Source organism: Monodon monoceros, unplaced genomic scaffold, assembly GCF_005190385.1.
Source record: "Monodon monoceros isolate NGI ecotype Baffin Bay Population unplaced genomic scaffold, NGI_Narwhal_1 Super_Scaffold_15, whole genome shotgun sequence".
NCBI lineage: Eukaryota > Metazoa > Chordata > Mammalia > Artiodactyla > Monodontidae > Monodon > Monodon monoceros.
In genome coordinates, this window is record NW_021703771.1 from 57,318,737 (window position 1) to 57,342,187 (window position 23,451).

Sequence of the window (23,451 nt, forward strand, 5' to 3'; positions counted from 1 at the left end):
AACAGCCATAAAAGGGGAAATCAACATTAACACAATCATAGTAGGGGACTTTAACACCCCACTTTCACCAATGGACATATTATCCGAAATGAAAATAAATAAGGAAACACAAGCTTTAAATGATACATTAAACAAGATGGACTTAATTGACATTTATAGGACATTCCATCCAAAAACAACAGAATACAGTTTCTTCTCAAGTGTTCATGGAACAATCTCCAGGACAGATCATATCTTGGGTCACAAATCAAGCCTTGGTAAATTTAAGAAAACTGAAATCGTATCAAGTATCTTTTCCGACCACAACGCTATGAGACTAGATATCAATTACAGAAAAAAATCTGTAAACAATACAGACACATGGAGGCTAAACAATACACTACTTAATAACCAAGGTATCACTGAAGAAATCAAAGAGGAAATCAAAAAATACCTAGAAACAAATGACAATGAAAACACGAGGACCCAAACCTATGGGATGCAGCAAAAGCAGTTCTAAGAGGGAAGTTTATAGCAATACAATCCTCTATTAAGAAAGAACAAAAATCTCAAATAAACAACCTAACCTTACACCTAAAGCAATTAGAGAAAGAAGAACAAAAAAACCCAAAAGTTAGCAGAAGGAAAGAAATCATAAAAATCAGATCAGAAATAAATGAAAAAGTAATGAAGGAAACGATAGCAAAGATCAATAAAACTAAAAGCTTGTTCTTTGAGAAGATAAACAAAATTGATAAACCATTAGCCAGACTCATCAAAACAAAAAGCGAGAAGACTCAAATCAATAGAATTAGAAATGAAAAAGGAGAAGTAACAACTGACACTGCTGAAATACAAAGGAACATGAGAGATTACTACAAGCAACTCTATGCCAATAAAATGGACAACCTGGAAGAAATGGACAAATTCTTAGAAATGCACAAACTTCTGAGACTGAACCAGGAAGAAATAGAAAATATGAACAGACCAATGACAAGCACTGAAATTGAAACTGTGATTAAAAATCTTCCAACAAATAATAACCAGATGGCTTCACAGGTGAATTCTATCAAACATTTAGAGAAGAGCTAACACCTATCCTTCTCAAACTCTTCCCAAATATAGCAGAGGGAGGAACACTCCCAAACTCATTCTACGAGGCCACCATCACCTTCATACCAAAACCAGACAAGGATGTCACAAAGAAATAAAACTACAGGCCAATATCACTGAGGAACATAGATGCAAAAATCCTAAACAAAATACTAGCAAACAGAATCCAACAGCACATTAAAAGGATCACACACCATGATCCAGTGGTGTTTATCCCAGGAATGCAAGGATTCTTCAATATACGCAAATCAATCAATGTGATACACCATATTAACAAATTGAAGGAGAAAAACCATATGATCATCTCAATGGATGCAGAGAAAGCTTTCGACAAAATTCAACACCCATTTATGATAAGAACCCTGAGAAAGTAGGCAGAGAGGGAACTTTCCTCAACATAATAAAGGCCATATATAACAAACCCAGAGCCAACACTGTCCTCAATGGTGAAAAACTGAAAGCATTTCCACTAAGATCAGGAACAAGAAAAGGTTGCTCACTCTTACCACTCTTATTTAACATAGTTTTGGAAGTTTTAGCCACAGCAATCAGAGATGAAAAAGAAAAGGAATCCAAATCGGAAAAGAAGAAGCAAAGCTGTCACTGTTTGCAGATGGCATGATATTATACATAGAGCATCCTAAAGATGCCACCAGAAAACTACTAGAGCTAAACAATGAATTTGGTAAAGTAGCAGGATACAAAATTAATGCACAGCAATCCTTTGCATTCCTATACACTAATGATGAAAAATCTGAAAGTGAAATCAAGAAAACACTCCCATTTACCACTGCAACAACAACAAAAAAATATCTAGGAATAAACCTACCTAAGGAGACAAAAGACCTGTATGCAGAAAATTATGACATGGATGAAAGAAATTAAAGATGATACAGACAGATGGAGAGATATACCATGTTCTTGGATTGGAAAAATCAACATTGTGAAAATGACTCTACTACAAAGCAATCTACAGATTCAATGCAATCCCTATCAAACTACCACTGGCATTTTTCACAGAACTAGAAAAAAAATTTTCACAATTTGTATGGAAACACAAAAGACCCCGAATAGCCAAAGCAAACTTGAGAAAGAAAAACGGAGCTGGAGGAATCAGGCTCCCAGACTTCAGACTATACTACAAAGCTACAGTAATCAAGACAGTATGGTACTGGCACAAAAACAGAAATATAGATCAATGGAATAGAATAGAAAGCCCAGAGATAAACCCACGTACATATGGTCCCCTTATCTTTGATAAAGGAGGCAGGAATACACAGGGGAGAAAAGACAGCCTCTTCAATAAGTGGTGCTGGGAAAACTAGGCAGCTACATGTGAAAGAATGAAATTAGAACACTCCCTAACACCACAGACAAAACTAAACTCAAAATGGATTAAAGACCTAAATGTAAGGCCAGACACTGTCAAACTCTTAGAAGAAAACATAGGCAGAACAGTCTATGACATAAATCACAGCAAGATCCTTTTAGACCCACCTCCTAGAGAAATGGAAATAAAAACAAAAATAAACAAATGGGACCTAATGAAATTTCAAAGCTTTTGCACAGCAAAGGAAACCATAAACAAGACTAAAAGACAACTCTCAGAATGGAAGAAAATATTTGCAAATGAAGCAACTGACAAAGGATTAATCTCCAAAATATACAAGCAGTTCATGCAGCTCAAAATCAAAAAAACAAACAAACCAATCCAAAACTGGACAGAAGACCTAAATAGACATTTCTCCAAAGAAGATATACAGACTGCCAACAAACACATGAAAGAATGCTCAACATCATTAATCATTAGAGAAATGCAAATCAAAACTGCAATGAGATATCAACTCACACCGGTCAGAATGGCCATCATCAAAAAATCTACAAACAATAAATGCTGGAGAGGGTGTGGAGAAAAGGGAACCCTCTTGCACTGTTGGTGGGAATGTAAATTGATACAGCCACTATGGAGAACCGTATGGAGTTTCCTTAAAAAAAGTAAAAATAGAACTACCATACGACCCAGCAATCCCACTACTGGGCATATACCCTGAGAAAACCATAATTCAAAAATAGTCATGTACCAAAATGTTCATTGCATCTCTATATACAATAGCCAGTACATGGAAGCAACCTAAGTGTCCATCAGCAGATGAATGGATAAAGAAGATGTGGCACATATATACAATGGAATACTACTCAGCCATAAAAAGAAATGAAACTGTGTTATTTGTAGTGAGGTGGATGGACCTAGAGTCTGTCATACAGAGTGAAGTAAGTCAGAAAGAGAAAGACAAATACTGTATGCTAACACATATATATGGAATCTAAAAAAAAAGAAAAGAAATAAAAAAGGTCATGAAGAACCTAGGGGCAAGATGGGAATAAAGACACAGACCTACTAGAGAATGGACTTGAGGATATGGGGAGGGGGAAGGGTAGGCTGGGAGAAAGTGAGAGAGTGGCATGGACATATATACACTACCAAATTTAAAACAGATAGCTAGTGGGAAGCAGCCACATAGCACAGGGAGATCAGCTCGGTGCTTTGTGACCACCTATAGGGGTGGGATAGGGAGGGTGGGAGGGAGGGAGATGAAAGAGGGAAGAGATATGGGGACATATGTATATGTATAACTGATTCCCTTTGTTATAAAGCAGAAACTAACACACCATTGTAAAGCAATTATACTCCAATAAAGATGTTAAAAAAAAATAAATGAAGACCCTAAAAAAAAAAAAAAAGAAAAGAAAAGATAGCTTGTTATTCACAGTTCCCAAGAGAAGGAGGCAAGCCATGCCACACGGCCACACAGGGAAGCACGAGGGTCAGCTGGAAAGTAGAAGAATGAGGGAAAAATGTGAACAAGAGCCTTTATTGTCCTTTCTGCCAGAAAGGCAAGCCAGGGCAAGATAAGAAGGCTTAGTGTTGGTAACTTTGAATAACTTCAGCAGGCTCTGGCGTATAGGGGATGCTTCTAGCTGTCTAGTACCCGGCCCTGGAGTGATTAGGGCAGAGGAATATTAGCCCTGAGACTGAACACCCAGTAGAGGAGAGTTGTGTGATCTCTGGATTGGTGAGTTTACATATGAAAGGCATGCTCTCTGGTAGTGAAGTTGTTTACTATTTCTAGGAATTGGCTATCTCTGGGAAGAGCAGCCTTTCCAGCAACAGCAAGGCTCCAAGATGTCAAAGCACTAAAATTACAGAAAATAGGGCTTCCCTGGTGGTGCAGTGGTTGAGAGTCTGCCTGCCGATGCACGGGACACGGGTTCGTGCCCCGGTCTGGGAAGATCCCACATGCCGCGGAGCGGCTGGGCCCGTGCGCCATGGCCGCTGAGCCTGCACGTCGAGAGCCTGGCTCCGCAACGGGAGAGGCCAAAACAGTGAAAGGCCCGCATACCGCAAAAAAAAAAAAAAAAAAATACAGAAAATAAAAAGGCATGATTAATATCCCCCTCCCTACTGCAGTTTGTTCAGTACCTTTATAACATTTTATATTTAAATTGTTTGCTCCTCAAGAAGAGAGGTCTCACTTTTGGAGCTTGGATACATGAAGATCTAAATGTAAAGAAGCAAAAAAGTGAAGGCAGATTGTCCTTGACAAAAAACCAGAGATGAATATTTTAAGTAGTCTCCTAATGTTGAACTGCCCAGGGTTTTCAAAATCAAAACGTTTAAAGTGATGACTTTGCACTGGGAATATTTGTATATAAAGTCTACATAGTCAGCCATTGGAAGATAGCACCTGCCAAGTCCCAAGATCCAATGAGCTCTCCTTGAGATATGACTTCTACAGGCCTATGGGCCTGGCCCTCCATCACCTGTATGCACTGAGTCGTACCTTATATCTATTCTATTTCTTCAATACAGGCTAAATCAATCACAATAGAAAACATAATATTCTTCTCTTACATTGTTTACTTAATCCCCCATATGAATATCCATTAGCCCAGACTCAGTTTTTTTTTTTTTTTTTTTTTTTTGGGTACACGGGCCTCTCCCCGTCATAGCCTCTCCCGTTGTGGAGCACAGGCTCCGGACACGCAGACCCAGTGGCCATGGCTCACGGGCCCAGCCGCTCCGCGGCATGTGGGATCCTCCCGGACCAGGGCACGAACCCGTGTCCCCTGCATCGGCAGGCGGACTCTCAACCACTGCGCCACCAGGGAAGCCCCCAGACTCAGTTTTAACAAGAATAATAAACCAGGAGAGAGGATGAGACAGAGATTCCTGTTTTTCTGTGAAGCTATTTCTACTTTAAGAAACAAAAGGAAAAATATGCAAAAATAATTGCAGAATAGATCTCTCTTAATGATCTTGATTGAAGCCCATTAAATAAAAACCCCAGAGAGCCTCTGATGGAGCCCTGATTGGAGGAGAGCCCTGTATAACAAATGAGGTCTGAGGGCTTGGAGACACAGCAGGTTACCGATACATGATGTTAACCAGAAATAAAGAGAGAAGGGGTAAAGCAGATCAAGAAAATCAGCAGGGGGAAAGAAAACAGAACCAGGACCAGTAGGTGAAAAAAGAAAGGAAAACATGTACTAATGAATGAGGTCATTTATTTAAGACCATCATTCACTGTGATTTGCAACTAGAAAAATATAGTCAAGCCTAAGTGAAATTCATTACTTCCATCCAGCAAAACCTATAACAGAAACATCCAACTCGTCCCTTCTGCCAATGACAACATCTTCCTCTTTAGGTCAAATGGAACAATTTAAGGATTGTTTTAAATGAGACAATGTATGTGAAGGCATCAGATGTTCTGGAGAGCAAACAGCGCTATTCAATAAGTGTTATTGTTCCATTCCTTTCCCGGCGTGCAATCTGAGAAGTGGCTCCAAGGCATCAAGTCTGTGGTCAGTGGATAAGTGTAGCGCTTATCCCATCAAAATTAAATTTCACAGTTGGCGAGAAATTAAAGATTTCAGAGTCATTAGCTCACAAAGGGACTCCATGTGTGGTCCTTTCCTACTATTACTCTGGCATTTTCTGGCATTGTCCTTGGCTCTTCCTCCCTGACAGCTGACAGCCTCACCCTTTTTCTTCGTGGCCAGAAGCTAAGTGAGTGCACGTTCATCCACTTGGCAAATGTGCTGTTTCCTTTGTGTCTTAGCCAACCAAAACATGCCATTAATGGAAGACATCAGCCAAAGATTTTCAGTGTCCGGCTCCCACAGGTCCCCTCACCCCTGCCTTAGCATGTGGTAAATATTTACCTAATTTTCTACCTTTGATCTCCTTTGGGCTTTTTTCCACAGGAGAAACCATGCAACTGAGATTTAAATGACTCTAGTGAAGACCTCCTTAATTTCTCCCTCCAACGTTAATTTCACAATTAGTACTCATGCGTCTTATACTCATTGGAGGATATTAAGTCTGTGTTTATCTCCTGGAAATATGCCAAATTATACAGAAACAAACTGTCCTAAAAGTAAAGAGGTCATCAGAGAGCTACCATGGCAGGTTGTACAAATAGTGCCCTGTACAAGGATTCCTGACCCAGGTGAGTGGGTTACGATGCAGGCTTTGCTCTGTTTGCCAAGCAATGCTCAGATGGGGAGAATTTCCCTAGCTTATGCAAAGATACCACATTGAACAGAGTGATCCTGGACATGTCAATATTAATGTAAAAAAAGAATTGAGTAAACATACCAAGCTAGGTGGACAAATAGATTATGCCAACAAGAATATCAATGAACATTCACATTTTCTTCCAAATTATCCCTATGTAAATTCATTTTCCATCCAATTTATTTAGTGACTAATAAAAAAAAATAATCTCACCTAATAAAAATATCTGGACCTAAAAAGCTAAAATGGTATAAAGAGCAAAATTCATAAAATCCATTTTATTTCTGAAGTATAAATACCTAAAGGTAGAAAGGCAATACCAATTCTTCTCCCTAAAGGACAAAATTAATTGTGAAAAAAGATTAGAGACGTGAACCGAGTTCAAAGGCTACTATAAATAATGTAACACCAAGTACAGGCTTCGTATTCCTCTCCCACCCAACTGACTTACAGCAAATCTGAAAACATACATTGACAGGATATATTTTTAATAAGACAGAAAATATTTTTGCCCACAGAACATTTCCAAACATTAAACTCCAAAATGGCCTACCCAAAAAGAATAAATATTAAATGCAAAACACTCTACTTGGTAATAGGAAGGACAAGAAGATATTAAAAGAAACCATCCTCTACCCTCCAGGGACTAAAATCTTAAACAGAAACAGATTTTAAAACCCTAATATTGCTGTCATAGAAGTACACATGTGTTGTGAAGGGAATGGGTGGGAAGGAAAAAGGATGGTCCTTGAGGGGTCAGAGAAAGGTTTTGTGACATTTGAGCTGGGACCTGAAGATGAGAGAGACTGAAGGAGGGTTTACTTCTAAAGCTCCAATGTTCTACAGTCACAACACACTCAGGAAATGATGGCATTTGTGTGGCACATTGGAGTAAACTGAGGATGCTGATTCCTGCTGGGGCAAGGGCTCTAAGACTGGCTGTCCCCAGGGATGAATAGGTCTGTGACTCAGGACACCTGTAAGCCATTTTGGTCACACCAGCTTACCAAGGAACACATCATTGGCAAGTTCTGTAGAGTTTTGAGAGTAAACTGGTAGTTCTCAATTTTTTGTGACACCTTATAATCACCTGAGAGCTTTAAAAACAATCCATGCCATTTAAGTCAGAATCACCAAAGGAGCAGCCTGAACATGGGAATGTTTTAGAAGCTCTCAAATAAGGCTAATGGGAGATAGGTTGAGAACCACTGGACAAAATTTTCCTTCTCTTCCCAGAACAAAACTGGCTAAGTCACACATCAAGTTTTGAAATAAAAATAAATTAATAATAATAATAAACTGGTAGATAATTAGAAATTAAATAGTATCTACTTCTGTTTCTGGCCATGAAGGAGTAACAGGATGCAGAATTACCCTCCTGTTGTAAACTAGGAAACTTGATAAAACACAGAAAAAGCTATTTTCAAACACTGGACAGTAGAGGATTGTGATCCTTACAAGTAGGGTAAAAAATAAGGGGAGTCCTACCATTACCCAGGTTTTCTGCTGAAAGACAGTCTCTAGATTGCAGGACAGGGAAGGTGAACCCAAACAGAGCCTAAGAGTTTAAGATTCAGAGACTGGGAATTGGGGAGGACAAGGCAGATGGAATTTGCAGAGCAGAGTCCCCAAGAGGAAAGAGCTAAGCAGAGAAACAGTTTCAAAAATTTGCCTAGGAATCCTCTTGAGTCATTTGTCCAACACAAATGTATGCATGCAAGATTGAAAGCGTGAGAAACTAAGCAGAATAACTTCCAAGGAAAGAACATTTATTACTTATTCAGTATTGTACTACAGGCCTTAGCCAGTGCAATTAGGCAAGAAAAAGAAATAACAAGCATGTAGATTAAAAAAAAATTTTTTTTAAAGAGGTAAAACTCTCTTTATGTACACATGACACATAAAAACCCCTGAGGAATTTACCAAAAAAAACAAAACAACAACAAAAAACCTCTTAAAGCTTACAAGCAAGTTTAGAAAGGTTTTAAGATACAGGGTCAATATTTAAAAATTAACTGTATTTCTATATACTAGCAGCAAACAATTGGAAGTGGAATTTTTTAAACTCCATTTATAATAGCATCCAAAACATGACATACTTAGGAATAAAGTAAATAAAATATATGCAAACCTGTACTCTGAAAACCACAAAAGATTACTGAGAGAACATTCAAAAGGTCAAATAAATGGAAATATAGACCATATTTATGAACTGGAAGGCTCAATACTACTAAGATTGTCATTCTATCCAAATTGATCTGTAGATTCAACACAATTCCAATCAAAAGCTCAGCCAGGTTTTTTTTGTAAATTTGTTTCTAAAATTTTTTGGAAAAGAAAAGGACTTAGAATAGTCAAATGATTCAAAATTGGGTGACTTACACTTCCTGATTTCAAGACTTACTGTAAAGCTACAGTAAGTCATCAAGAGAATGTGGTGTTGGCAGAAGAATAGACCTACAGATCAATGGAATAGAACAGAGAATTAGAAATAGACCCCCAAATATATAGTCAATTGATTTTCAGTAAAAATTAAAATGCCAATTTAATTCAACGGAGAAAGGAAAGTCTCTTCAACAAATGTTGCTTGGGGAAAAAAATGAACCTTGACCCTTACCTCAGGCAGTATAAAAATTTAATTCAAAATGGATCACAGACTTAAATGCAATGTTTAGAACTACTAAACTTCTAGAAAAAACACAGGATTCGATCCCTGGTCAGGGAACTAAGATCCTGCAAGCTATGTGGCACAGCCAAAAAAACCAATAAAACAAAACAAACAAACAAACAAAAAACCATAGGAGAAAATTATTATGATTTTAGTGTAGGCAAAGATTTCTTCTATAAAACACAAAAAGTGTAAAATAACAAATTAAGTGGGACTTCATCAAAATTTGAAACTTAAGCCCCTTGAAAGACATTTCTAAGAAAATTAAAAGACATACTACAAAATGGGAGAAAATATTCACAATACAAATATCTGACAAGGGACTTTTGTGCATAATTTATAAAGAATTTAGCTATAACTCATTAAGAAGGCAACACAATAAAAATATAGGCAAAAAATTTGAACAATTTACAAAAGAAGCTATATGAATGGCCAATACACACATAAAAAATGCTCAACATCGTTAGTCATTAGGGGTATTAATCATGCCTTTTTATTCTATATTTTTTATGTTTTAATATTTTAGGTCCTTGCTGACCCTTATAGCAATCATTTCCTGATCTATTGACCTTGTTATACCTGAATAATAATAAAACCTATATTTTAAAACACAGGGAAATTCAAATTAAATGCATAATGAAATAGGGCTCCATACTCATTAGCACAGATAAAAATGTTTTAAGATGTCAATAAGTGTTGGTGAGAATGAGGAAAAATTAGAATCCTCCTCCTTCATTGCTAGTGAGATTGTGAAATGGCATAATCATTTTGGAAGGCCGTGTGATAGTTTCTTATAAGGTTAAACATACATTTACCATAAGACCCAGAAATTCTGTTCTTATTCAAATCTGTACTTACTCAAGAGAAATGAAAAGATAGGTTCACACAAAGACAAGTACACAAATTTATTCATAATAGCTAAAAATTGGAAATCAAATGTCCATCTACAGGTGAATGGATAAACAAATTATGGCATGTCCATAGTGATACAGAATAGATATGGACTGAAATACTACTCACCAATAAAGAGGAATCAATTACTGAAAAATGCAACAGTGTGGATGAATGATGCTAAGCAAAAAAGTCAGACACAAAAGCATACATACTGTAAGACCCCATTTCTATGAAACTGTAGAAACGGTCAATTTAATCTACACTGACAGATGATCAGAGGTTGCCTGGTGTTGGGGTAGTGAAGACTGACCAGGAAGGGCCACAAGAACAATTTGGGGGACCGACGGAAATATTCTATATCTTGATTGTGGTGATGATTCCATGAGTATGTGAATGTGTCAAAACACATTAAAATATAGACTTAAATGGGCAGAATTTAATGTGTGTGAACTATACCTCAATAAAGTGGATTTTTTTAAAACAGTGTCCTTGAAATAGAATCAAATTTATGTCAATCTTATTTATTATTCTTTTATCCATAATGAGGTAATATGTCTGATTTTTCTGAAGACATCATGAAAAGAAAAAAATTATATTTGGAAGCAATTACTGAGACCAGATGGTTTCCTGTTCTTTCAGGAGTTAAGACATTATTAACAGTATTGCTTTATATGTCTGTAAAGAGCCTTATCTCTGTGTACATTGTGTTATTATGCATCTATAAAATACCACTTTATAGCAGTAGCTGTACTTTACAAATCTCTTTCTACGTGGCTTAACTGTTAACTCTGACATACAGGCTCTCTTATACATCCCTCCGAATTCTGAAATTAGGAGGCTTTGGCTCATCAGCTTCAACACAGAAACCACGTGCCAGTTCAAGAATTCACTGTCTGGATGGGTATCTGCCCTGCATTCCCCAAGAAGAGGGCTGGGAACTCTGAGCAGCTGGATGGACGCCCAGGAAAAGACTGTTCCCATCTCTGCTTTTTTTAGGGGCAATGGGCAAGATAAAATAGGACTGCCAGATGGCTACAACTCATTACTGCCTGGCAGCAGTCAGGGTGAAATGAGAGTAAATTAATCAGCATTCAGAAGGAATGAATGGCAAAGGGGTGATGTGTATTGATGCTATTTTAGCGCAAGTCAAATTAAACCTGTATAACTGACAACATGCATTAATCTCCCTATTGCCTCCAATAGCTGTGCAAATGAGCTCCTAGTTTCTTTATACAAACAGCTGTTATTTTCCTGTTACCACCTTGGCCAAAAGTTCTAGTAATGGCCTTCTAGGTTACCCTTAGTGATTAATACAAACTTGTGCATTATACCGACTCTGCTAAGGAAAGAATTTCGCCTATGTTGTAGCAGTGAATCTCTAAGCTGCAGCTCTCCGACAGAAAGCAGGGCTTGTGCAAAACGATAGATTTGTCAGTCATCTGCAAACTCTCAGACTTAAATGAACACTGGATTTACTGTTTGGATATTGCAGAAGTCACAAGGATTTTTTTTTAAAGGGAAATAGAAACAAAATTGTGGGGTTTTTCTCAAAGAAAATTTAGATTTAGATTTCAAAGGTCAGCTATAAACCTGTGTAATGGCATTACACTGGATTATCTTCTCCGGGATGTATATTTAAGCATAATATTATATTGCAGGAAAAGGCTGAGTCTTAATTTACAAAAAAAAAAACCCATAAAATCAATTGATGATATCTGGGTTAAATTTAATTCTTGCTTGGGTAAAGCTCGTCTCTTACATAGAGTCTGCAGAATCACTTTCACCACCACCCCTAAACTAGAACTGCCTTTAAGAGCCTCCAAATAGCCAGAGAGACCAATGAGAAGGGGTCAGCCTCCTGAAATTACGGCAAGAAGCATAAACTAGAGAAATTAGAGCAAGGTTCTCTAGTATCGTCTCAGGCTTTCTTCCTCTGGAACATTTCTCTTCTTACCCAGCAGCAGACCCAGGTAATACAGGTCTGAAGCTTATACATTTTGAAGGTCCCTATTTCAGAGAAAAAAATACAAAATTGCAAACACAAAAAACTGGATGAAAGTGAATATTTACGTAGACTGAGGAAAGAAATAAATTACAAATTTCAAAAAGCTGACAAGCAAATTTTTTTTTTTTTTTTTTTTTTTTTTGCAGTACGCGGGCCTCTCACTGTTGTGGCCTCTCCTGTTGCGGAGCACAGGCTCCAGACGCACAGGCTCAGCGGCCATGGCTCACGGGCCCAGCCGCTCCGCGGCATGTGGTATCCTCCCGGACCGGGGCACGAACCCGCGTCCCCTGCGTCGGCAGGCAGACTCCCAACCACTGCGCCACCAGGGAAGCCCAAGCAAATTTTTTTACATTCTGGAGTTTCTGTCAATCCTTCAGTTTTTTATTTTGGCCTCCACTGGGAACTTTCCCTCTCATCATATTTGAATTTTGGTATAATCCATCATTTTGAAACACACAAAAATAATCTGAAATTAAGGAATTCCAAGAGGAATTAAATGTGTTTTTAATTGCCATTATATTGTGTTGTGCTATATAACCATAAAATCAAATTTCCCTGATATTCCACACTTGGAACTTTCAGAAATACATGTAGTTTTGTTATTGGAACACGGGTTTCCTCAGGTCCCAATTCAGTACTCTCTTTTGTCCAGAACTGCCACACTTTGTCAAGACAAGATCTATCATACACCCTAAAATGTAACCCAGTACTTTGGGATCTTTAAAATGTGCAACATTACACAAAGATGTACTTACTGTTTGTAGTATTATTGCTGATGGTTTTTATCCTCAGACACAGGAGTTCTGACAAATTCTATTCTATTCCATTAACACCAAAATGCATACTGTGTTTATAACTGTATACACTGCAGGAGAGAACTTTCATCTTGACTGAGCAGGAATAAAAATCAAATCTTCCACTTATAATTCTACATGCATGAGATTTGGAAGAATTTTCCACAGCAGCTTCTGGCCCCATACATTTCAAATCCTATTTTTCTCCCACTTCCCACATACTTCTGAAGTTAAGTGCATAGGACATGTTCAAATTGTGATACAACCTTTTGCCCCTGAAAATTTGGGTCACAATGCAAAGAATTATAGCACAGGGGGTGGTATGAGTACCCCTGAAAGTCATTGCTACACCAAGACAGCTAACTACAACTTAACTATATACAGAAATAACTGCAAAACACATAAACTTTCCACCAACCCAAATTAAATGTGTCCCCAACTCATCTTCCCCCCTAGAGCTGTCCCCAAAATTTCCATGGCTGCTCCAACACTTCCTGCCATAAAGAGTGTGAAAGATGGGAATCTGGAGTGGAGAGATATCTATTGCAGCTAATATATCTTTTGTTTGCAAACTCTACAAAAACGAACACCACGTGTATATATTTTCGGTATCCCTCCCTGGGTCTTGGAAGGGTCCAGGCAAATGAGGGGTGCTGAAATTTAAACTTCATTAACTCAAATTAGCATATATCAGTCTCTGTTCTTATCTCTTATTTATATGAGAGATATAAAATAAGAGGTTATTTTATATCTTATTTGGTCATGTTGATTGACAAAAGCATAATGGGTGAATGGAGAGAAAAGCTGAATTGAACAGAATTTCCATCTCTGATGTTCTAAACATGTTCAAGTAACAAGTAATTTTTGGTTTGTCAAAGTGCCCTCCCCTCCCTGGAGACCCTGGGGTGCAAACGTTCATCCTTATACTACTCCCAGAGAGCTACCCACTCCTGTCACAGCTCATTGCTAATGAAGAGAAACATCTAATTTGTATCACCACCCCAAATAAGACAGGATTACAAAGAAACTGTGTCAGGTGGGCATGTTCCAATGACCATTTTCCCATGAATAAAATAAACTTGCAAAGAGTTTCATGAATGAGACAAGATCTTTTTCCTATAAACAAAATAACTTTGCAAAGTGAGATGGGCTGATACTTGGAGACTTTAATGAATCAGACAATGTTCATGCTTCTTGAGTTGTTGGGGCCAGTCTGTGCTAGTACAATTCACAAAAACTGAAGTAAAAAAGCCCCATAATTTCTCAGAATAACTTGATTCCTATCCACCATTCCCTACCTAAGAATACCAATCCTATACTTTGATACTTAGGGTAGGGTTGATACTCAGAGCACCAAGACAAATCTTCTTACCTAATGGCCGATACCCAAAAGCATGTTCTGCAGACCGTGATCTCCTGAGATTCTCCCGGCAACAAGGACTCAATGGTCCAGTAAGTTTGGGAAAGACTCATGCTGTATTCCTCTTGGGGATTCACAATGCGCCCTACCAAATTAAAGGCTCTAAGAAACCTTGCAGTAAAGAAATCATCTTACCCCAGTATTCTCTACATTTATTTAACCATTTTCCAAGCAATGCCTAATAAAATGCGGTAGAATTAGTTTCACAGACCACCCTGTGGGCACATTTTCTTGAGCGACTGTCAGTGTTGTCATGTTTCTAGATCAGAGTTTCTCAAAAGTGTATTTTCTACCAATTTTCCCCTTTCTCAATGTGCTCCAGCCACAGCAGGCCTACTTCTGCATCTCCTATCACACCAAAAACATTCCTATCTCAGGAATTTTGTACTTGCTGTTCTCTCTGCCTAAAACTCCATTCTTCTAAATATGCTCATGGCTCCATCTTTCTTCTCATTCAAGACTCTGCTCAAAAGTCTGCTTTTCAGAGAAATCTTCTGTAATGGACTGAGTTGATTACCCCACCAAAATTCATATGTTGAAGCCCTAACCCCCAATATGAGTATATTTGAAGATAGGGCCTTTTAGGGAGGTAATTAAGGTTAAATGTGGTCATAAGGGTGGGACCCTAATCCGATACAATTGGTACCCTTATAAGGAAAGGAAGAGAACCAGGGGTGCCCAAGCACAGAGAAGAGGCCATGTGCGGTAACAGCAAGAAGAAAACCAGCCATCTACAAGCCAAAGAGAGAAAAAGTCTGAACAGAAACCAGCCCTGCTAGCACCGCAGTTTTGGACGTCCAGTCTTCAGAACTGTGAGAAAATGAATTTCAGTTGTTTAAGCTACCCAGTCTGTAGTATTTTGTTACAGCAGTTCTATCAGGCTAGTACTCCTTCCCTGACCATCCACCTAAAAGTAACACTTCCTGTTAGTCTCTTCTCTCCTTGTCCTGCTTTTTTTTCTTTTTTTTTTTTTCTGCAGAGCACTTATCCTGACTTGACACTATATCTCTAGGAGATTGAGAGGCAGTAGAATATAATGGATAAGTGTTTGGGGTCTGGGTTCAAATTCCAACTGTGTCACTTTCTAGTGGCGTGATCACTGATGAGTTATGAAAGCTCCGTGGGCTTTATAGAATTGGTACTCACTTCAAAGGCGCTGTTATAAGACTATAATGAGATAGAATATGGGAAGTGTTTTTACTACTCCCTGGGGTGTATACTACTACACCCCACTGGAATGTAAGTTCCACAAAGACAGGGACTTTGTCATCCATGATTATGTTCACAGCCCCGAATCAGTGCCTCCAGGGCACATGTTAAACCCTCAATAAATATTTGTTACTTGAAATATGAATAAATGAAGGCCTGCGGACCTTTTCTCAAAGTTCACAAAGAATTTAAATTCTTCATTGTCACTTCCATGTCTATCTTTTTATTGAAAGGGTACCTTATAACCTACCACTGCCACACGATTTCAGAGCCCTTATTTTTGTGCTGACTGTAGTACTGGTGCCAAGTGATACTACTTTAATTGACATGGGCTAATGAGCCAAGTTCAGAAGGGCAGTTAACAAGACTTTCCTACCCAAAATGCCCCCACTGGAGCAGTCCTTACTACATTTACAGTGAGCAGTACTTCATCAGCAAAACATCACCCATACAATTAAATCAGAGCACTTCATTTAAAATTTGTTAGTTTCATTTGTATTTATTTTTTTTGTATTGGTTTTGCAGCTGTACATGATTTGATTCTCCAGATATCAGTCAACAGCACTTTGGCACCTTCCACTGACGGACTTCAGAACCTTCACTGCTCTGCACCATGTCATTGGAATGAGTCATACTTTATGGCTTATTCAGATGAATAGAGAATCCAAATCAGAGGCTGGTGGTTCTGGTATCACCTTCAATAGGTCACAGTTATCTAAAAAAGGCTTCTGTCCAGCTGTCACTAAGAGCATAATAGGTGGTGTAAGAGTAGTTCCCTAGGGACTCACACCAACATCTGCAATCGCTTGTGCCGTAAACTGTCATGTAAATCAACAGTGGGCTCATTCACCACTAAGGAAGTCAACAGGAGAACTTAACCCCAAATGGAACATGTCCCTCTATTTTCACACATGTACATTTTCCAGTGACATCAATGATTACACCCACCACATGGTAAAAAGCTAGGTAAAGAATCTGCTGTCATTATGGTAACGTATTGCACACTCTATGGAACCCCACCCCAAATTCTGGTCAATCAAATAGACTGATTACCAGTGTTTCAAACATCTCTATCCTTCTACCTGCTAGGCCTAGTTAACCCAAGCAACCAGTGTGAATTTGGAAAAGAGTCTTTATTGATAAAAGTTCTTAAGCTCTAAAGGGTGTTTAACAAATCCTAATATGTAATCTTCTAAAAGTTCCCAGTGATGTGATATATTTAATAAATTAAGAAAACCTTTAATACCAGCAACGAACAATCACGAATTGAATTTTTAAAAGCAACGCTCTTTACAATAGCGTAAAATATGAAATACGTAGGGGTAGATCGGACAGAAATCTATTTGCTGTTTACTGCTTAGGAAGCCAGCTGGGCATCCCAGAGACCCTCCCCATTCTTATTGTTTTATACATTAGGGCGCTGACTTTACAGCTGGGACTAAGACTCTGCATGGCCATGCAGAACCCTTGATGGAAAAATGCAGGAGGCATTGACAGCAGCATGCCCTTCATAGGGCAGCCACTCACCCAAGTGGCCATGGGGAACAGGGTGACAACATGAGAAGAGAAATCAGCCCAAGGAGGTGGCTGCCAATCTCCCTCCCCAAGTTCTCCAAATCCTCCAGGAGGCCTTTTAATGATAGAAAGGATTTTTTAGTTGGTTTTACTTTAGTAGACCAGTATCTTCAAAATGTTTTCACTAAAGCAGTGGATGGCAATTCAACTCAGTTTATAAACCAGCATCAACATAGTCTATTGTCCTTTTCACCTTTTCCCAGAAACTTGGTAGTTACCACAGCAGCCACATCACCATCGTTCAGGGGGCACCTTCTACTGGTAAGGGTGGGCCACAGGACTGTGGGAGCAGGAAACAGCTCAGAGTGCCAGCTACTAAAGCAGCAAGCACAAACTGATGTACTGGGGCAAGAAGGAACAGGGCCCGTATTACCATCCATTCCACCATTATGTCTTATGGCCATTCTCTCTCTCTCTGTCTGCCTCCACTCTCAGAGGGAAGGTACCATGGCGTTTTCTTGTACATCCAGCATCTGGTCAAGAGGTTGGGTTGTAGTAGAATCAAATTTTTGTTGAATAACTGAATAAACCAGTATACCTCTCAGAAAAGCATTCGGAGTAGGACATATTAGGAAGAGTTTTTACATACGGAAAGAAAATTGCTTCCCCTTCCTTGCTATTAGTTGTATAAACTATGTATGAAGGAAAATTCACTTTTTCTCGACACAGGTACATTAACATAGCTACTAATTAATATTTTCTCTGAAGTTTAGAAAATGTAGGAAAAATTCTTCCTACGTCTGGGCATATATTGGTAGAATATATACAACAAGGAGGTTTGCTTAAAGTCAGGTGCTTTTCATATCAGATAAACTGAATACAAAGAAATTTAGGTCTCCTGGTGTCATTCCCAACTTTGCCAGATAAATACTCATCTCTGGAATGGCCTGGGAGAATCACCTTTCAATTCCTCGACACTTTGTAGCTGAGTTACAGAGTAACCTGCCAGCAATCCTCTCAGAATTCATGGGGCTGTTTAAATAGAGCAAAGTCCACAAAAAGTTCCACTGAGATGTGCTGAGCAAAGGCCAGAGCCCCAGAAGAAAACAAGTGTGGACTCAGCGAAGCTGCCCTCATCTGAGTGCGAACCCCACCGGCCCGGGGTTGGTGGGGATCGGTGGTCTGTGTGATATGGCAATGAGCCCCGTACTGTCTGAGTTCCTGAGAGAGCTCCCAGGCTGGTTCCTTCTCTCTGGCATCTTCCTGCCCGTGACTTTGCTGCTGTTCCTTCTCATTGCCTACTTCAGGATCAAGCTGATGGAGGGTAAGTGAGAAGCCACACACGGCAGGGGTTAGAGTCCTTTCCCATGGCACACATTTGGAACAAGTCCGTGTATCGTCCATTTTTCTGGGAGGCCTGGAGCCACACACCTTTTTGATATGTAGGTGCTTCTCAATACGCACCCCTCTTAAGATATCTTCCGTGGTGAACGTGGCAAAATTTGATCTTTGCAGCAATGTGGATGACGTGCTAGGCCCTGAAGGCCCGCCGTGGGCGCCCTTAACTGCAGCCCCTCGCAGACAGGGGAACTGTGAGTCAGCAATTGGGACATGTGATTGCTTGTCTCTCAGGCCGATAGATTCACAAACATTACAACGTGTTTCTTGGTCTGCCATCTCAACCTGACAGGTGTGTGTGTGCGCGCACGTGCCCGTGTGTTCCTGTGAGTGTGTGTGCACACAATACTCACCCACTGAACTTCTACTAAGGAAATGTGTCAACATTGTGCTGTCACAGTGTTTGGCAAATGTCAAGCCTTCATAGATATTTAATGGCTTGATGTAAATTTACCATGAAACTGGGGTCTTAAGGTTAAAAAAAAAAAAAAAAAAAATGCCAAACCAAACCAAACCGAAACCAAACCCTCAGGAAGTTTAAAGTGACTGGGACATGAGAAGCTGGGTCCTGGATTGAGCCTGTTTATTCCGCTGTAATTGAAATGAATGAAACTGCACTGTGATTTGATAGACTATGTGTTAATAATGTACCCAGCAAATGTTAGATTAATATGAGAGGTTAATAGCTATTTTAGCAATATCAAAAACCAATAATATTTCTTAAGTTGGATGATGTCATTAAAGTACTAAAAACAAATTTGAAAACCCCTCCTCAAACCATCCTTTGCTTATATTTCCCTCCTCTCCCAATGGGATCTGTGTATCCTTTTTCCTGATTACATTTTCCAGTGTTAGCAGATAACCTTAGACTAGACATGTTTTCATTTTTATGTGGATGTGATCCCTTTAATTCCAAATTTTCCTTTCTTATTAAAAAACCCCTGAGAACATGTGGTTTTTAAAATTATAGTTCTTTCTGTAGCTGCTTTCCTAAGGGCAAGTAATAATATCTTCTCTCCAGTTTGAGGGCAAACGAGAACACTTGGCCCCAAATAAGATATCGCCAGTTTGAATCTCTATTTAGCAGCTCTCACTTAAAAACTGTAAACAGATGGTCAAATGTCATGTCATTAATCTTGCAACCAGGGTTATGGCAAGTGTAATCATTCCTATTTTGTCCCTGTAAAGAAAGGGACGTTGACAGATAAACTAGTGTGTTCACAGAACCCCCGATTCCTGCGTCCTGAAACAGAAAGTCATGTTGCCTACCTCATAACCCTAGTCCATCAGACAAGAGAGGCATTTTAAGATGTGATGGAAAGCATGTGACGGTATCATAATCATTCATCATTAATCCCCATACTTCAAGGCTTAGGAGGTAATGGTGCATGTAAATTTAATTAGTATGTAGAGAACATCAATCTTCTCGCAAAGGAAGAAAGAAAATTCTTTAACATCCTGCACTCTTCAATCTGTGTCAGCTGCCTTGAGGAGTAGCTCTTAAGGTGGAGGTCTGAGTGTTGAACTTTCCATCACCAAACCCTTCACCAACCACTGCCAGGGACATGTCACCTCTCCTCGGGTGGAAGTTTTGATTATCTTATCTCCCCAAGTCCTGAGATTCCTAAACTGCTACTTTCGGTGCCGCTCAAAATACTATCACCCTGATCATGAACAAATTGCTTGCTAAGATAACCAACATTGCCAAAAATAGTCACTATGGAAAAGAAATTGTGTCTCTTGAATGCCTGAAAGTTTTTGTATGAAGCTAGATGTAAAATAGAATAAAATAAGGTCAGGTAAGTGATCAGGTTCTGGTCTTCAGCAACTGACATTCTAAAACAGTTAACTAAAGTATGGAAAATGTACAGTGCAGCTAGGCATCTCTCACTGAACTTTATACATATGTTTTGATAGTCAGCAATCCAAAATGAAACAGATAAGCATTTCTAAAAGTCAAGAGTAAGTTAAGGGTTAGCAGAGTGAAATTGTTAAGATCTCGAATGACAGAGTCAAACCAAATGGAGGTTTGAATTCCAGGTCTGTAACAATGGCCACACTACCTAATCTCCTGAAGCTTCAGTTTCTTCACTTGTGAGATAGAAATAATAGCAGGACACAGCTGTAGGTTTGGTGTGGAGATTAAGTGAGGCAATACACGTAAGGTTCTTAACAGTGCCTGTTCTGAACAACTGTTGGTCATTATGACCCCTGCTGACTTCTAAATTCTAAGAAGGCAGTGTTTGTGTCATTATAATAACTATTATTAAAATATATCCAGTAGCTATTATTAAACTTAAAGATAAAATTATTGATATTTAGAAATAAAATTAATTATATAAAATTTACTTAAAATTAAGTCAATTACCCAAGGTCACTCACCGAGAAAATGGTAGAGACAGGATTTGAACCCTGGCTGTCTGGCTCCAGAGCTAGCCCTCTCAGCCAAAACACTACCCCTGGATTATTGAACACAGAGTAGGTGTTCAGTAGGTATCTGCTGAATGGAGGAATCCTCTTGGCCCAGGCAAATAAAACATCACCAACATGAGAGCCAACAGTGTGAGAATTAAACAAGGCAAGAATTTTATAAAAGTTTTGAAGGGACTCGATCAATCTCTTTCTGTAACAGGGTTAATTACTGATGATGGTGATTCCTCTGCATAAAGACTTAGCTCTGAGTCAAGATTACATTTCTTCACCTGTGGCCCAAGAAGGAAAACTTCATGGCCTGCAGAATATTCTACAGTTACAAACTCAGATGTTTTCATGGCCACCTGGCTAATCTCACCTGTCTAGTCTCTGCACTGTCCTTAACAGACCCATTAAAATGAAATGATGGACAAATTGCAAGCTCTTTCAGGAGAAGGATAAATTATTTCTCTAGCTCTCTTCATTGCACCTGGCACAGACATTTGGTTCACTTGGTAGATATAACTCATTGAGGAATGATGGGTTTTCTCTTGCTTTCTCTCCTAGTTTTCCATTTTCTAGTTCTCTTCTTTCAACGTCATTATTCAGGTCACTCTAGAATTTGTATCCTGGCTCCTCATTCAAAGCACCTGTTGTGCAGTTAGCCTTCAGTAATTAAGAATAAGAGAGAAGAAGTTACTCGTATTTCAGTGAGTCTATAATCTAAGGCATGAGCTATCTCAAGCAGTACCTTTGAACTAGCAATAATCTACGTGGAAAGGCAGTGAAAGTGAGTGGCTGAGCGTGTGGGCTCTGGAGTCAGACTGCCTGGGATTGAATCCTGAATCCAGCAGTTTCTACGATCTTGGGCAAATTGCCTCATTTTGATTTCTCTATGCCTCTGTTTGCTCACCTGTAAAGTAAGAATAATAATGGTGACTACAACATAATTTCATTGCAAGAATTAAATGAGAAAAGGCTTTTCACGGTGTCTGGCACATAAGTGATCAAGAAACATTAGCTGTTAAGTCTTGAGCCTCATGTAACCTAAGACCTGTTACCATCCAATGCATATATACCCTCTCTCAATTGAGATGACAAGCAGTGTGGAATCAGAATAGTTCAGAGAGAGTGATCATGTCCTAGAGTACATGGCATATAAAGTGCCTGGCAAAGAATAAATTGCTGGGATTTGACGTGGGGACCAAAAAGAACATTTTCAGGTTCAATTCTATAAAATACATTATCTCCTATGAGATTATGAACTCCTTGTCTCCAGCTTGGATAATTTGATTAATTATAATTCTGAAAATAAACTTTTAAGAGTAAAAAACAGTTTCAGTTATGCATGTTGGTGGTGGTGAGGAAGAGATTTTTTTTTTTTTTTTTGGATGTACCAGGAAGATCTCAAAGGATAATTGTCAGGATTTCAGGGCTAAAGTTCAAATTTGCTATTGCCAGAGAGGTAACAGGTGAAGCTACAGGAGCAGATAAGAATACACAGAAAGATGATACATAATAAAAGCCAAAGGGAGGAGTATGATTGGGGGTGGGTGTCATGGAAAGGGGGCTCGTGTCAAATGCTACAGCGGAGAAAACTGGGGGTTGGAAAATGCCACCAGATTTAGTAATTAGGACATCATTGATAAGTTTTAATATTTCAGTAGCTTTAACTGAAGCTATATTTTAAGGGGATAAGGAGTATGTAAGAGGCGAAAAGTTGACACTCAGTTTTCAGTCAAAGATGCCAAAAGGTAAAAAGGAGACTGATTTGATTTGTCTAAAGACTTACAAACACCCAAACACATTTTTGGCGGGGAGGAACAAGACAGAGTCCCTGTCTTACTCATTTGCATATCCCCGGGTCTTGGGTAATAGACATGTTTAATAAATGCTTATTGAATGTGGGAGCCTTAATACATTTAATCAACACAATCTACTGAATATAAAATATACTTAGCATGTAACACCTTTTATTACAGTAGTAGGTTGCCCTCTCTAACCAGGACCACTCCTTAGAAATCAGCATTTATATTTCTTTTGGGAGTGGTTGAGGAGGAAAGGAGACATCCTGCAATAGGACTTGCTCTGATGACTTCTGTAACTTGCTGGGGCCACCAGGGTAGAAATGCTGGCCAATAATGCCTGAGGAGTTGTAAATGACCAGTGGCACTCAGCTGCCTCCACAGTATTAACTGGTATTTTTCCTTTCAGTTAATGAAGAACTGTCACAGACTCCCGACCACCAACACAATCGTAAGGCTAGCCCTTCCTGGTACCAGAGAGAGAAACGGACGTGACTGTTGGGGACTGATCAATGGCTGATCAATGGCTAAAGCACAGTCAATTTCTACTGGTCAGAGAGCAAAGGTCAATGGCTTAGCAAATAGTTAATAAACTAGAACCACAGCAAGACAAAAAGAATACCAAGATGCTTGTTCTGAAAAGTGGTTCAAGAGGACA

The 23,451-nt window shown here is 39.0% G+C and overlaps 2 protein-coding genes across 2 annotated transcripts in view; one reads left to right on the forward strand and one right to left on the reverse strand.

Annotated features, from left to right (window-relative positions):
* EPB41L2 (erythrocyte membrane protein band 4.1 like 2) overlaps nt 1-23,451 on the reverse strand; it is a 268,070-nt gene that overhangs the window by 27,813 nt on the left and 216,806 nt on the right. The window lies entirely within an intron of this gene.
* Nucleotides 14,533-23,288, forward strand: SMLR1 (small leucine rich protein 1). Its single transcript, XM_029223537.1, has 4 exons — nt 14,533-14,571; nt 17,442-17,499; nt 18,251-18,502; nt 23,203-23,288. The coding sequence occupies exons 1-4, from the start codon at nt 14,533-14,535 to the stop codon at nt 23,286-23,288; spliced, it is 435 nt and encodes a 144-aa protein (XP_029079370.1).

What these genes read in the sequence shown, in the direction of transcription:
- SMLR1 (XM_029223537.1), top strand. Translation starts at nt 14,533, where the DNA reads ATGCGCCCTACCAAATTAAAGGCTCTAAGAAACCTTGCA. An exon ending in TCAGGGGGCACCTTCTACTG is followed by an intron (nt 17,500 to 18,250) that starts GTAAGGGTGGGC and finishes AGTTCCACTGAG; the next exon opens with ATGTGCTGAGCAAAGGCCAG. An exon ending in CAGGATCAAGCTGATGGAGG is followed by an intron (nt 18,503 to 23,202) that starts GTAAGTGAGAAG and finishes TTTTCCTTTCAG; the next exon opens with TTAATGAAGAACTGTCACAG.